The sequence below is a fragment of the Bombina bombina genome, chromosome 7 (assembly GCF_027579735.1).
Source record: "Bombina bombina isolate aBomBom1 chromosome 7, aBomBom1.pri, whole genome shotgun sequence".
NCBI classification, from domain to species: domain Eukaryota; kingdom Metazoa; phylum Chordata; class Amphibia; order Anura; family Bombinatoridae; genus Bombina; species Bombina bombina.
In genome coordinates, this window is record NC_069505.1 from 622,509,600 (window position 1) to 622,527,166 (window position 17,567).

The 17,567-nt window shown below is 37.6% G+C and overlaps 1 protein-coding gene across 1 annotated transcript in view; it reads left to right on the top strand.

Moving 5' to 3' along the window:
- Window positions 1–17,567, top strand: part of LOC128636749 (indolethylamine N-methyltransferase-like) — an 87,082-nt gene that overhangs the window by 51,896 nt on the left and 17,619 nt on the right. The window contains exon 2 of the mRNA XM_053689731.1: window positions 7,950–8,157. Coding sequence (XP_053545706.1) covers window positions 7,950–8,157 — 208 coding nt within the window. The remainder of the gene's footprint in view (window positions 1–7,949; window positions 8,158–17,567) is intronic.

The window sequence follows — 17,567 nt, forward strand, 5'->3', positions numbered from 1 at the left end:
ATTGTTCTGATTGGTTGATGTCTCTGTAAGTACAACACATGTAAACAAGTAGAACCATCAAACACAAATCAGGCTGTTATTGTCCTGATTGGTTTATGTCTCTGTAAGTAAAACACATGTAAACAAGAAGAACCATCAAAAACACAAATCAGGCTGTTATTGTTCTGATTGGCTGATGTCTCTGTAAGTAAAACACATGTAAACAAGTAGAACCATCAAACACAAATCAGGCTGTTATTGTCCTGATTGGTTTATGTCTCTGTAAGTAAAACACATGTAAACAAGAAGAACCATCAAACACAAATCAGGCTGTTATTGTTCTGATTGGTTGATGCCTCTGTAAGTAAAACACATGTAAACAAGTAGAAGCATCAAACACAAATCAGGCTGTTATTGTTCTGATTGGTTGATACCTCTGTAAATAAAACACATGTAAACAAGTATAACCATCAAGCACAAATTAGGCTGTTATTGCTCTGATTGGTTGATGTCTCTGTAAGTACAACACATGTAAACAAGTAGAACCATCAAACACAAATCAGGTTGTTATTGTTCTGATTGGTTGATACCTCTGTAAGTAAAACACATGTAAACAAGTAAACCCATCAAACACAAATCAGGCTGTTATTGTTCTGATTGGTTGATGTCTCTGTAAGTAAAACTCATGTAAATAAGTAGAACCATCAAAAACACAAATCAGGCTGTTATTGTTCTGAGTGGTTGATGTCTCTGTAAGTAAAACACATGTAAACAAGTAGAACCATCAAACACAAATCAGGCTGTTATTGTTCTGATTGGTTGATTTCTCTGTAAGTAAAACACATGTAAACAAGTAGAAGCATCAAACACAAATCAGGCTGTTATTGTTCTGATTGGTTGATGTCTTTGTAAGTAAAACACATGTAAACAAGTAGAACCATCAAACACAAATCATGCTGTTATTGTTCTGATTGGTTGATGTCTCTGTAAGTAAAACACATGTAAACAAGTAGAACCATCAAACACAAATCAGGTTGTTATTGTTCTGATTGGTTGATTTCTCTGTAAGTAAAACACATGTAAACAAGTAGAACCATCAAACACAAATCAGACTGTTATTGTTCTGATTGGTTGATGTCTCTGTAAATAAAACACATGTAAACAAGTAGAACCATCAAACACAAATCAGGCTGTTATTGTTCTGATTGGTTGATGTTTCTGTAAGTAAAACACATGTAAACAAGTAGAAGCATAAAACACAAATCAGGCTGTTATTGTTCTGATTGGTTGATGTCTCTGTAAGTAAAACACATGCAAATAAGTAGAATCATCAAACACAAATTAGGTTGTTATTGTTCTGATTGGTTGATACCCCTATAAGTAAAACACATGTAAACAAATAGAACAATCAAACACAAATCAGGCTGTTATTGTTCTGATTGGTTGATGTCTCTGTAAGTAAAACACATGTAAACAATTAGAACCATCAAACACAAATCAGGCTGTTATTGTTCTCATTGGTTGATGTCCCTGTAAGTAAAACACAAGTAAACACGTAGAACCATCAAACACAAATCAGGCTTTTATTTTTCTGATTGGTTGATGTCTCTGTAAGTAAAACACATGTAAACAATTAGAACCATCAAACACAAATCAGGCTGTTATTGTTCTCATTGGTTGATGTCTCTGTAAGTAAAACACATGTAAACAAGTAGAACCATCAAACACAAATCAGGTTGTTATTGTTATGATTGGTTGATACCTCTGTAAGTAAAACACATGTAAACAAGTAAAACCATCAAACACAAATCAGGCTGTTATTGTTTAGATTGGTTGATGCCTCTGTAAGTAATACACATGTAAATAAGTAGAACCATCAAACACAAATCAGGCTGTTATTGTTCTGATTGGTTGATGTCTCTGTAAGTAAAACACATGTAAACAAGATGAACCATCAAACACAAATCAGGCTGTTATTGTTCTGATTGGTTGATGTCTCTGTAAGTAAAACACATGTAAACAAGTAGAACCATCAAACACAAATCAGGTTGTTATTGTTATGATTGGTTGATACCTCTGTAAGTAAAACACATGTAAACAAGTAAACCCATCAAACACAAATCAGGCTGTTATTGTTCTGATTGGTTGATGTCTCTGTAAGTACAACACATGTAAACAAGTAGAACCATCAAACACAAATCAGGCTGTTATTGTCCTGATTGGTTTATGTCTCTGTAAGTAAAACACATGTAAACAAGAAGAACCATCAAAAACACAAATCAGGCTGTTATTGTTCTGATTGGCTGATGTCTCTGTAAGTAAAACACATGTAAACAAGTAGAACCATCAAACACAAATCAGGCTGTTATTGTCCTGATTGGTTTATGTCTCTGCAAGTAAAACACATGTAAACAAGAAGAACCATCAAACACAAATCAGGCTGTTATTGTTCTGATTGGTTGATGCCTCTGTAAGTAAAACACATGTAAACAAGTAGAAGCATCAAACACAAATCAGGCTGTTATTGTTCTGATTGGTTGATACCTCTGTAAGTAAAACACATGTAAACAAGTATAACCATCAAACACAAATCAGGTTGTTATTGTTCTGATTGGTTGATACCTCTGTAAGTAAAACACATGTAAACAAGTAAACCCATCAAACACAAATCAGGCTGTTATTGTTCTGATTGGTTGATGTCTCTGTAAGTAAAACTCATGTAAATAAGTAGAACCATCAAAAACACAAATCAGGCTGTTATTGTTCTGATTGGTTGATGTCTCTGTAAGTAAAACACATGTAAACAAGTAGAACCATCAAACACAAATCAGGCTGTTATTGTTCTGATTGGTTGATTTCTCTGTAAGTAAAACACATGTAAACAAGTAGAAGCATCAAACACAAATCAGGCTGTTATTGTTCTGATTGGTTGATGTCTTTGTAAGTAAAACACATGTAAACAAGTAGAACCATCAAACACAAATCATGCTGTTATTGTTCTGATTGGTTGATGTCTCTGTAAGTAAAACACATGTAAATAAGTAGAACCATCAAACACAAATCAGGCTGTTATTGTTCTGATTGGTTGATGTCTCTGTAAGTAAAACACATGTAAACAAGATGAACCATCAAACACAAATCAGGATGTTATTGTTCTGATTGGTTGATGTATTTGTAAGTAAAACACATGTAAACAAGTAGAAACATCAAACACAAATCAAGCTGTTATTATTCTGATTGGTTGATGTCTCTGTAAGTAAAACACATGTAAACAAGTAGAAACATAAAACACAAATCAGGCTGTTATTGTTCTGAATGGTTGATGTCTCTCTAAGTAAAACACATGTAAACAAGTAGAACCAACAAACACAAATCAGGCTGTTATTGTTCTGATTGGTTGATACCTCTGGAATTAAAACACATGTAAACAGGTAGAACCATCAAACATAAATCAGGCTGCTATTGTTCTGATTGGTTGATGTCTCTGTAAGTAAAACACATGTAAACAAGTAGAACCATCAAACACAAATCAGGCTGTTATTGTTCTGATTGGTTGATGTCTCTGTAAGTAAAACACATGTAAACAAGTAGAACCATCAAACACAAATCAGGCTTTTATTGTTCTGATTGGTTGATGTCTCTGTAAGTAAAACACATGTAAAAAAATAGAACCATCAAACACAAATCAGGCTGTTATTGTTCTCATTGGTTGATGTCTCTGTAAGTAAAACACATGTAAACAAGTAGAACCATCAAACACAAATCAGGTTGTTATTGTTATGATTGGTTGATACCTCTGTAAGTAAAACACATGTAAACAAGTAAAACCATCAAACACAAATCAGGCTGTAATTGTTCTGATTGGTTGATGTCTCTGTAAGTAAAACACATGTAAATAAGTAGAACCATCAACACAAATCAGGCTGTAATTGTTCTGATTGGTTGATGTCTCTGTAAGTAAAACACATGTAAACAAGAAGAACCATCAAACACAAATCAGGCTGTTTTGTTCTGATTGGTTGATGTCTCTGTAAGTAAAACACATGTAAACAAGTAAAACTCATGTAAATAAGTAGAACCATCAAAAAAACAAATCAGGCTGTTATTGTTCTGATTGGTTGATGTCTCTGTAAGTAAAACACATGTAAACAAGTAGAACCATCAAACACAAATCAGGCTGTTATTGTTCTGATTGGTTGATGTCTCTGTAAGTAAAACACATGTAAACAAGAAGAACCATCAAACACAAATCAGGCTGTTATTGTTCTGATTGGTTGATGTCTTTGTAAGTAAAACACATGTAAACAAGTAGAACCATCAAACACAAATCAGGCTGTTATTGTTCTGATTGGTTGATGTCTCTGTAAGTAAAACACATGTACAAAAGTAGAACCATCAAACACAAATCAGGCTGTTATTGTTCTCATTGGTTGATGTCTCTGTAAGTAAAACACATGTAAACAAGTAGAACCATCAAACACAAATCAGGTTGTTATTGTTATGATTGGTTGATACCTCTGTAAGTAAAACACATGTAAACAAGTAGAACCATCAAACACAAATCAGGCTTTTATTTTTCTGATTGTTTAATGTCTCTGTAAGTAAAACACATGTAAACAAGTAGAACCATCAAACACAAATCAGGCTGTTATTGTTCTGATTGGTTGATGTCTCTGTATGTAAAACACATGTAAACAAGTAGAACCATCAAATACAAATCAGGTTGTTATTGTTCTGATTGGTTGATGTCTCTGTAAGTGAAACACATGTAAACAAGTAGAACAATCAAACACAAATCAGGCTGTTATTGTTCTGATTGGTTGATGTCTCTGTAAGTAAAACACATGTAAACAAATAGAACCATCAAACACAAATCAGGTTGTTATTGTTCTGATTGGTTGATTTATCTGTAAGTAAAAAACACATGTAAACAAGTAGAACCATCAAACACAAATCAGACTGTTATTGTTTTGATTGGTTGATGTCTCTGTAAGTAAAACACATGTAAACAAGTAGAACCATCAAACACAAATCAGGCTGTTATTGTTCTGATTGGTTGATGTTTCTGTAAGTAAAACACATGTAAACAAGTAGAAGCATCAAAGACAAATCAGGCTGTTATTGTTCTGATTGGTTAATGTCTCTGTAAGTAAAACACATGCAAATAAGTAGAATCCTCAAACACAAATCAGGTTGTTATTGTTCTGATTGGTTGATACCCCTATAAGTAAAACACATGTAAACAAATAGAACAATCAAACACAAATCAGGCTGTTATTGTTCTGATTGGTTGATACCCCTGTAAGTAAAACCCATGTAAACACGTAGAACCATCAAACACAAATCAGGCTTTTATTTTTCTGATTGGTTGATGTCTGTGTAAGTAAAACACATGTAAACAATTAGAACCATCAAACACAAATCAGGCTGTTATTGTTCTCATTGGTTGATGTCTCTGTAAGTAAAACACATGTAAACAAGTAGAACCATCAAACACAAATCAGGTTGTTATTGTTATGATTGGTTGATACCTCTGTAAGTAAAACACATGTAAACAAGTAAAACCATCAAACACAAATCAGGCTGTTATTGTTTAGATTGGTTGATGCCTCTGTAAGTAATACACATGTAAATAAGTAGAACCATCAAACACAAATCAGGCTGTTATTGTTCTGATTGGTTGATGTCTCTGTAAGTAAAACACATGTAAACAAGATGAACCATCAAACACAAATCAGGCTGTTATTGTTCTGATTGGTTGATGTCTCTGTAAGTAAAACACATGTAAACAAGTAGAACCATAAAACACAAATCAGGTTGTTATTGTTATGATTGGTTGATACCTCTGTAAGTAAAACACATGTAAACAAGTAAACCCATCAAACACAAATCAGGCTGTTATTGTTCTGATTGGTTGATGTCTCTGTAAGTAAAACACATGTAAATAAGTAGAACCATCAAAAACACAAATCAGGCTGTTATTGTTCTGATTGGCTTATGTCTCTGTAAGTACAACACATGTAAACAAGTAGAACCATCAAACACAAATCATGCTGTTATTGTCCTGATTGGTTAATGTCTCTGTAAGTAAAACACATGTAAACAAGAAGAACCATCAAACACAAATCAGGCTGTTATTGTTCTGATTGGTTGATGCCTCTGTAAGTAAAACACATGTAAACAAGTAGAACCATCAAGCACAAATTAGGCTGTTATTGTTCTGATTGGTTGATGTCTCTGTAAGTAAAACACATGTAAACAAGTAGAACCATCAAACACAAATCAGGCTGTTATTGTTCTTATTGGTTGATGTCTCTTTAAGTAAAACACATGTAATCAAGAAGAACCATCAAACACAAATCAGGCTGTTATTGTTCTGATTGGTTGATGTCTCTAAGTAAAACACATGTAAACAAGTAGAACCATCAAACTCAAATCAGGTTGTTATTGTTATGATTGGTTGATACCTCTGTAAGTAAAACACATGTAAACAAGTATACCCATCAAACACAAATCAGGCTGTTATTGTTCTGATTGGTTGATGTCTCTGTAAGTAAAACACATGTAAACAAGTAGAACCATCAAACACAAATCAGGCTTTTATTGTTCTGATTGTTTGATGTCTCTGTAAGTAAAACACATGTAAACAAGTAGAACCATCAAACACAAATCAGGCTGTTATTGTTCTGATTGGTTGATGTCTCTGTATGTAAAACAAATGTAAACAAGTAGAACCATCAAACATAAATCAGTTTGTTATTGTTCTGATTGGTTGATGTCTCTGTAAGTGAAACACATGTAAACAAGTAGAACCATCAAACACAAATCAGGCTGTTATTGTTCTGATTGGTTGATGTCTCTGTAAGTAAAACACATGTAAACAAGTAGAACCATCAAACACAAATCAGGCTGTTATTGTTCTGATTGGTTGATGTCTCTGTAAGTAAAACACATGTAAACAAGTAGAACCATCAAACACAAATCAGGCTGTTATCTTGCTGATTGTTTGATGTCTCTGTAAGTAAAACACATGTAAACAAGTAGAACCATCAAACACAAATCAGGCTGTTATTGTTCTGATTGGTTGATGTCTCTGTAAGTAAAACACATGTAAACAAGTAGAACCATCAAACACAAATCAGGCTGTTATCTTGCTGATTGTTTGATGTCTCTGTAAGTAAAACACATGTAAACAAGTAGAACCATCAAACACAAATCAGGCTGTTATTGTTCTGATTGGTTGATGTCTCTGTAAGTAAAACACATGTAAACAAGTAGAACCATCAAACACAAATCAGGCTGTTATTGTTCTGATTGGTTGATGTCTCTGTAAGTAAAACACATGTAAACAAGAAGAACCATCAAACACAAATCAGGAGGTTATTGTTCTGATTGGTTGTTGTCTCTATAAGTAAAACACATGTAAACAAGTAGAACCATCAATCAAACACAAATCAGGCAGTTATTGTTCTGATTGGTTGATGTCTCTGTAAGTAAAACACATGTAAGCAAGTAGAGCCATCAAACACAAATCAGGTTGTTATTGATCTGATTGGTTGATGTCTCTGTAAGTAAAACACATGTAAACAAGTAGAACCATCAAACACAAATCAGGCTGCTATTGTTCTGATTGGTTGATGTCTATGTAAGTAAAACACATGTAAACAAGTAGAACCATAAAACACAAATCAGGCTGTTATTGTTCTGATTGGTCGATGTCTCTGTAAGTAAAACATATGTAAACAAGTAGAACCATCAAACACAAATCAGGCTGTTATTGTTCTGATTGGTTGATGTCTCTGTAAGTAAAACACATGTAAATAAGTAGAACTATCAAACACAAATCAGGCTGTTATTGTTCTTATTGGTTGATGTCTCTGTAAGTAAAACACATATAAACAAGTAGAAGCATCAAACACAAATCAGGCTGTTATTGTTCTGATTGTTGAAAATCTTATCTTTACCTACAGGTTGTATTAAAGGTGAAACTTTGATTTACATGCAAGTGGGCACTCTTATTTTTACCCTTATTCCAATCTCTGAGTTCTTTAATGACATCACTGTGTTGGAATTAAATGACGTTTGCATAGAGGAACTGGAGAAATGGAGAAATACTCATGACGACGCCTATGATTGGTCTCACACATTCAAGTTTATGGCAGAACTGGAAGGCAAAGGGTAAGGTATATTTTCAATGTTCAAGTTGCAGACCAACTGTTCACAAGATTTTACTTTTTACATTCATCTGACACCTGATTTAAAGCTGGATCCTATATGGCTATTTGTATGATACAGCAGATTTCTCATGCTCGTTCATTTTAGTACCATGATCATATTGTGTTCTGATGACTTTAGTCAGCTTCCCAGGAGTTTCTGACCCTAAACACTAATTAGCTAACAATCTATTGAGAAAAAATATAATTTATGCTTACCTGATAAATTAATTTCTTTCATGGTGGTGAGAGTCCACAATCGTCCTAGGAATTACTCTTTCCTACAAAGAGCTTCATAAAACCCCTCCCACCTTACAGGTCTAACATACAGCCAACCAAAATGAGGAAGGAAAAGAAATAAGAGCAAAAAAAAAGAAAAGAAGCAGGAAAAAAAAGCTGTGCAAAAGAAAAAAACATTTTGGGGCCGAATTATCAAAAAAGCCCTGTGTTTCTGGCGAGCCTTCAGGCTTGCCATAAACACAAGTTATGAAGCAGTGGTCTAAACACCGCTGCTCCATAACCTGTCCGTCTGCTATTAGGAGGTGGACCGACATTACTGGAAATTAACCCGATCGTGTGTGATCGGGTTGATTGACACCCCCTGCTAGGGACCGATTGGCTACGAATCTGCAGGGGGCAGCATTGCACCAGCAGTTCACAAGAACTGCTGGTGCAATGATAAATTTATCGATGTGCGGCGGACATGATGCGCAATATCGGATCATGTCCGATCGCACGTTCTTAAATAGGCCCCTTGGTGGGGTCTTGTGGACTTTCACCACCATGAAAGAAATTAATTTAGCCGGTAAGCATAAATTATGTTTTTTTTCATAAAGGTGGTGAGAGTCCATTATCCTTTACTACTGGGAACTAATACCCAACCTTTTGGGTCCACGAATAATGAGACTTAGGGGCCTATTTATCAAAGCGTCAACTGCCGCAGACCTGAACACAATCTCCTTATTTATCAAAAAAGATGTTAAAAAAATGCACTTCAAGTACAGTGCGAAGAGCATCTGACTGGTGTTAACTAACAGTTATCGATGTCACGGTTATTCGGGTTTTTCCCAACTTTATTTATACCATTTCATTACTGTCCATGAACAAGCACATTTCTCTAAAGCTAATCTTTAATTTCTCATCTGTTAATATCCAAGAAATAGCTAGATTTATACCCCAACAAACAATAATATCTCATAGAAAGTTATTTTTATATTTGTTATATGATACTTTCACAGAAATTAATGTGTATTTGCATTTCTAGGAGTCATACTTTTTATTTATTTTTTTAAATTATTATTAATGTTAGAATTTGTACATATATCCTTGCACATACTTGTGTGTGCATATATATATATATATATATATATATATATATATATACGTAAACTTAGAAGTGTGTATGCACTCTCACCATCAGTGTCATCTGCCAGGGTGCTATGGCGTGATGTATAAAAGTTCAAATAGAATAAGCACTCACTGGTCTTCAGTCAACAGTGACAATTCTTAATTTCAAACTTGTGACGTTTCAGGACTGACAGCGTCCCTTCCTCTGACAAACAACATGTGTAAAAATGGTGACTTATAAAGCCTGAGACCCCTCCCCTTCCTCTCAGGGCAACCAATGATTGGTGGCAGAGAAGTGCTCATTGAAATAATAAATTTCTCATAAAAGTAATGTGTATCTTATAAAAAGTAAATAGTGATCCTTGTTTAAACATCCAAATTTCATAGTGACTCAATAATAAATTAAAGTGGTGTGATCTGTGTAAATGCAGGGAATAAAAACATAAGTGGCGACGTGGTGGAGGTGTGTAAGGTCAAAACACACCCATAATGAACCGGAATCAAAATAGAGCATCATAACCATCTGTTGCTCATTCAGAGCTATTAGGTAGTTGATAGGATATTGCAGGCAACACCCCTCTATGTGATAGGCTTACACTGTAAACCAAAACAAAACAAAACATGCAATGTGATCAAGCAGATCGCTATAAACTCGTACTAGGTAAACATACCAAAGAAGTCCCATAACTATGATGTAATGTGTCTCACCTTAGTTTCAATAAACATCACAATCCATTCAGACAGTGAATGCCCCGGTGATCGTGATTGCAATATAGCCACACCTTTAATGACACGTAGTTGTCACCTGCAAACAATCAAAGCACTGTGTCAGTGACACCGTCAAATACCGCTGCTTCACAGAATATGAATCACGGCACTTCTGCCTACATCGCCACGAACAAACCCTTTAAAACATTTGCCCACCATGACACCGAAAGAGAGCACCATCTCTCAACTCAAGCCCAAAAACTATCCGTGCCTCAGTGCCATAAGACGCCTCTCATTATGCACATTCTTACACCTAGCATTGTGGCCAAAGAAATCATACATTCTAAAACATCGCTCCGCCAGCAAAAGCAGCCAAAACAATGGCACTAACCAAGCTCTACTGCCAGATCCCCAAAAACCGCAACGTGTCAGGGTCCCATGGCTACGTGTATAAAATGTAAATAAACGCCCCCCTGTCAAAATTAAACCAATGACTACATAGGCTAGACAGAGCCCAACAACCTATCAAAAAACTAGTGTAACTTAAAATGACAGCTATATGCATCATGGTAACCCACATTTGTAAGGTCATAAAAGAAAACCAACTGTAACTATTATTAAGGAACCAAACTTCATGATAACCCAATTATAGTGAACCACAATATCATCCATATCTTAGGATGTGTCACACACCGTCAAGATGGCTCAATATGATAACACTGTATCATACAGTCCTACTAAAGGGAGCATTAACCATCTTCCCAAAAGAAGTATCCACACACCAAAAATAAGAAGTAAAACATAAAAAATAAAGCATGAAAATAAGAATGGGGGAGAACAAATAGCAAATAGTGGAATCAGGACAGATCGAACCACGTAACTTGTAATACAGCTGAAAGCTTCCTATTGCCATACAAAGTGTCAGGTTCACACGTAGACCAAGCACAACCAACCCTCCAATGAATACCATGGCACCACATGTTCCCCAGCCACTCGCACAGATCACTCACACAATGTGTAATTAAAAAAATAAAATTAAAATTAAAATCAAAAGACAGCAAGCCCAGCAATACAACAACACATAGTCAACCACATGAGGGTCTCCCTTCTCCTAATATTACTAATAGACAAATATATATATGCTAATAGCTATGTAGTCTTAGCCACCCGAACCTATATGGGGAAGGAGCCAGGATCATAAGACATAGGACCTAATCAGGGCTAATGTATCAATAGTACATCAAGGATAATAAACACCAAAACATATCTACAAAAATCACAATCAATCAAACAGAATAAGAAAATAAGAGAGTAATATAGAAAGAGAGTCAACATCAATTCCTAAATAGATCAGTGGACTCTCCATGATGGGATTCATGGACTCTCAATAAAGAAGAAGACGCCTCCCTCAGTATTATGTCATAACAGCCACGGTTCACATAAATCAAATGGAGTACGAGGACTCTCACAAATAGCATTGCCATCCAGTGAGGACATTAGTTCCCCTAGGTGCAAGAGTCCCCAGTTCATATATCCAATGGGCCTCCTTGCGTAATAGCATGTTGGATCTGTTGCCTCCCCTCCTGGGAATGGGCACGTGATCTATGATGTGGAACCGGAGATCGGATACCGTGTGGCCTGCTTCTAGAAAGTGGCAAGCCACAGGCTGATCAGTCTTTCCATTGGAGATGGCAGTACATATACTACATCGGTGATTAGCCATCCATGTCCTCGCATCATCTGTGGTCATGCCAGTATAGAACTTCCCACACGGACAGTTAAGTAGATATACAATGTATTGAGTGGTACAAGTAAGGAAGTACTTCAATTCATATCTCTTCCTCCGCTCCGGGTGATGAAAATATGTGCCAGTCAGCATGCTGTTACAGGTCACGCAGCTTGGGCATCTATAGCATCCTCGCTTCCTTTTCAGCCAAGACTGTTGCGGGGTATCAGGTAAAACATCAGTGATCATAGCATGTCTCTCAAACTCTTACCCCTTCTGTAGGCGATCCGAGGTGCATCCCAACCCCTAAATGGCAGTGTGGGATCTATATCAAAGAGTTTCCATTCGTCTTTCACTGCTCTAGTGATCAGATGGCTGTCAGGTGTATAGGTAGTGACAAATGTTAGTTGTCGAGATTCTTTCTGTGTACCCTCACACCCAGATTGTAAAGCAGATGTCAACATCTCTCCAAGATTCTTCTTCCTGTAACCTCTGTTGAGAAATTGCTGTGTCATCTCCTCTAGTTGTACATCCTATGTCTCCATGTTGGTGTTGTTCCTCAAGACCCTTTGGTACTGTGCCTTTGGTATATTCCTAATCAAGTATGGGGGATGGCAGCTGTTAGCGTATAACACTGAGTTACGGTCAGTAACTTTCCTTAAAAGCATAGTACCCAATCGTCCACCATCTTTAAATATACGTACATCTAGATAGTCCACTGTCTCCAAGCTGTATGTATATGTGAAACGAATGGTACTCTCAATGTCATTTAGTCGTTTCACCCAATCAGATAGTGAGTGCTTGTCATCACGTTATTTGTAGCGTTTTAATGGCTCTTCTTTCTTCTTTGTTCAAATTATTACAATGGTGTCCTGTCCTGGATTGTTGAATCTGGTGCACCAGGTAGTTCGTGATGGTGTTTATTGTAGCATTATTAGATCCTGGATCAAAGGACCCCTTGTGTCTAAGTCCTGGATTTGAATCAATACCAGTGTCTGACTTGAAGAATTCTTTCAATCTTAACGTTCTAGCATACTTTTGAATATCAATATATGTATTAAAGCCACTAAATTTAGTGGTTGGAACAAAATAAAGTCCCTTGTTTAGTAAGCTTTCTTCAGCTTTTGTCAGAAGACGAGAGCTGATGTTTATCACATTCGTCTCTACCTCCTTCGTCGGGGAGGGCGGCGGGCAGTGCCCCCCTCTTCGTATGTGGCCGATGCCTCAGCCTAAAAATTGAGAGGTGGTGGAGAATGGTGCCAATGGTGGAAGGGTGGTCACTCTTGTATCGCCACCCTCTGCGGGCTCCCAGTGTGCCCTATTGCCTCTAGACCTAGTGGTAATGCCTTGACTTAGATTTTCATTAGGTACAGTGGGGATATCAGAATCAGTGCTATCACCAGAACTTGTATCTACTGTATTTAAGGCCCTTTTGGTATGTCTTCTATCTCTTCTAGGTCTTAGAGTCCTCCTTTCCTCAGGTGACATCATCCACCTGTATATGCTCTTTTGTGTATAATCCTGGGTTACCGTCTGTAGCTTCCTATTTTTGAAGGCAATCCGCTCCTGTTTGTAAAGTTTAACTTGTGTGGCTAATTTGTTTAGCCAATCGGTGCCAGTATCGGCTTCTAGGATACATACTTTCTCACATTCAAACAGTTGTATTTCTTGTCTCACTTCCTTTAATAAGCGTCCTGCTTCTCTGATGACTAATAGCATCAGATCGAAGGAACATTTGTTCAAGATCTTACTCCAATTAATACAAAATTCGTTGCTAGAGCGACCAATCGTAGGGGTATTCCTCACCCTGAAACCCCTCGGTTTCATCCTTCTTCTGTGGTAGTCTGACAAGTAGGTACCATGCAGGTTTATGTCAATCTCGCATTGTTTAAGTTTAGCCAAAGTGTTGTACAGCGACTGGTGCGATTCTTTAATCTGTTGTTCTTCTACGGAGCCGAACCTAATGTTTTCGGCATCTTCATCCATAAAGGTAAAAATATCCTCATACTTCTCATCGCTACCAGTGCCATAAAGGGTACTAGGTACATCCAACTCTGATGTTGCTCTATCGGTCATGTTGTCCCTTGCTGGGTCTGCAGAGCACAATGTAGAGGAGATAGTGTAGTAGGACCAACTGTAGTATGTGGGTGCACTGCACTGGAGATATTAATACGTAAACTTAGAAGTGTGTATGCACTCTCACCATCAGTGTCATCTGCCAGGGTGCTATAGCGTGATGTATAAAAGTTCAAATAGAATAAGCACTCACTGGTCTTCAGTCAACAGTGACAATTCTTTATTTCAAACTTGTGACGTTTCGGGACTGACAGCGTCCCTTCCTCTGACAAACAACATGTGTAAAAATGGTGACTTATAAAGCCTGAGACCCCTCCCCTTCCTCTCAGGGCAACCAATGATTGGTGGCAGTGAAGTGCTCATTGAAACAATAAATTTCTCATAAAATTAATGTGTATCTTATAAAAAAGTAAATAGTGATCCTTGGTCAAACATCCTAATTTCATAGTGACTCAATGTGATAAATTAAAGTGGTGTGATCTGTGTAAATGCAGGGAATATAAACATAAGTGGCGCCGTGGTGGAGGTGTGTAAGGTCAAAACACACCCATAATGAACCGGAATCAAAATAGAGCATCATAACCATCTGATGCTCATTCAGAGCTATTAGGTAGTTGATAGGATATCGCAGGCAACACCCCTCTATTTGATAGGCTTACACTGTAAACCAAAACAAAACAAAACATGCAATGTGATCAAGCAGATCGCTATAAACTCGTACTAGGTAAACATACCAAAGAAGTCCCATAACTATGATGTAATGTGTCTCACCTTAGTTTCAATAAACATCACAAGCCATTCAGACAGTGAATGCCCCGGTGATCGTGATCGCAATATAGCCACACCTTTAATGACACGTAGTTGTCACCTGCAAACAATCAAAGCACTGTGTCAGTGACACCGTCAAATACCGCTGCTTCACAGAATATGAATCACGGCACTTCTGCCTACATCGCCACGAACAAACCTCAAAACATTTGCCCACCATGACACCGAAAGAGAGCACCATCTCTCAACTCAAGCCCAAAATCTATCCGTGCCTCAGTGCCATAAGACGCCTCTCATTATGCGCATTCTTACACCTAGCATTGTGGCCAAAGAAATCATACATTCGAAAACATCGCTCCACCAGCAAAAGCAGCCAAAACAATGGCACTAACCAAGCTCTACTGCCAGATCCCCAAAAACCGCAACGTGTCAGTGTCCCATGGCTACGTGTATAAAATGTAAATAAACGCCCCCCTGTCAAAATTAAACCAATGACTACATAGGCTAGACAGAGCCCAACAACCTATCAAAAAACTAGTGCAGCTTAAAATGACAGCTATATGCATCATGGTAACCCACATTTGTAAGGTCATAAAAGAAAACCAACTGTAACTATTATTAAGGAACCAAACTTCATGATAACCCAATTATAGTGAACCACAATATCATCCATATCTTAGGATGTGTCACACACCGTCAAGATGGATCAATATGATAACACTGTATCATACAGTCCTACTAAAGGGAACATTAACCATCTTCCCAAAAGAAGTATCCACACACAAAAAATAAGAAGTAAAACATAAAAAATAAAGCATGGAAATAAGAATGGGGGAGAACAAATAGCAAATAGTGGAATCAGGACAGATCGAACCACGTAACTTGTAATACAGCTGAAAGCTTCCTATTGCCATACAAAGTGTCAGGTTCACATATAGACCAAGCACAACTAACCCTCCAATGAATACCACGGCACCACATGTTCCCCAGCCACTCACACAGATCACTCACACAATGTGTAATTAAAATAAAAGTTAAAATCAAAAGACAGCAAGCCCAGCAATACAACAACATATAGTCAACCACATGAGGGTCTCACTATTGGAGATCTTTCCCTTCTCCTAATATTACTAATAGACGAATATATATATGCTAATAGCTATGTAGTCTTAGCCACCCGAACCTATATGGGGAAGGAGCCAGGATCATAAGACATAGGACCTAATCAGGGCTAATGCATCAATAGTACATCAAGGATAATAAACACCAAAACATATCTACAAAAATCACAATCAATCAAACAGAATAAGAAAATAAGAGAGTAATATAGAAAGAGAGTCAACATCAATTCCTAAATAGATCAGTGGACTCTCCATGATGGGATTCATGGACTCTCAATAAATGACAGTATTATGTCATAACAGCCAAGATTCACATAAATCAAATGGAGTACGAGGACTCTCACAAATAGCATTGCCATCCAGTGAGGACATTAAGTCCCCTAGGTGCAAGAGTCCCCAGTTCCAACGGGCCTCCTTGCGTAATAGCATGTTGGATCTGTTGCCTCCCCTCCTGGGAATGGGCACGTGATCTATGAGATCGGATACCGTGTGGCCTGCTTCTAGAAAGTGGCGAGCCACAGGCTGATCAGTCTTTCCCTTGGAGATGGCAGTACGTATACTACATCGTTGATTAGCCATCCGTGTCCTCGCATCATCTGTGGTCATGCCAGTATAAAACTTCCCACATGGACAGTTAGTAGATGTACAATGTATTGCGTGGTACAAGTAAGGAAGTACTTCAATTCATATCTCTTCCTCCGCTCCGGGTGATGAAAATATGTGCCAGTCAGCATGCTGTTACAGGTCACGCAGCTTGGGCATCTATAGCATCCTCGCTTCCTTTTCAGCCAAGACTGTTGCGGGGTATCAGGTAAATAATCAGTGATCATTAGCATGTCTCTCAGACTCTTACCCCTTCTGTAGGAGATCCGAGGTGCGTCCCAACCCCTAAATGGCAGTGTGGGATCTATCTCCAAGAGTTTCCATTCATCTTTCACAGCTCTAGTGATCAGATGGCTGTCAGGTGTATAGGTAGTGAAAAATGTTAGTTGTCGAGATTCTTTCTGAGTACCCTCACACCCAGATTGTAAAGCAGATGTCAACATCTCTCCAAGATTCTTCTTCCTGTAACCTCTGTTGAGAAATCGCTGTGTCATCTCCTCTAGTTGTACATCCCGTGTCTCCATGTTGGTGTTGTTCCTCAAGACCCTTTGGTACTGTGCCTTTGGAATATTCCTAATCAAGGATGGGGGATGGCAGCTGTTAGCGTGTAACACTGAGTTACTGTCAGTAACTTTCCTAAAAAGCGTAGTACCCAATCGTTCACCATCTTTAAATATACGTACATCTAGATAGTCCACTGTCTCCAAGCTGTATGTATATGTGAAACGAATGGTACTCTCAATTTTATTTAGTCGTTTCACCCAATCAGATAGTGAGTGCTCGTCCCCACGCCGTACCAGAAACAGATCATCTATGTACCGACAGTAAAAGATGATTTGTGCAGTTTCATAGATCTTCATCTGTTCAATCTCGTAATCAGCCATGTAGAGATTTGCGAATGCTGGGGCCACATTTGACCCCATTGCCGTCCCTGATCATTGTAAGTAAAAGGTCTTGTTGAATCTAAAATAGTTCACAGTTAAACATAGGGTGAGTAGCGTAATGAGCACCTCCTCAGATGGTCCG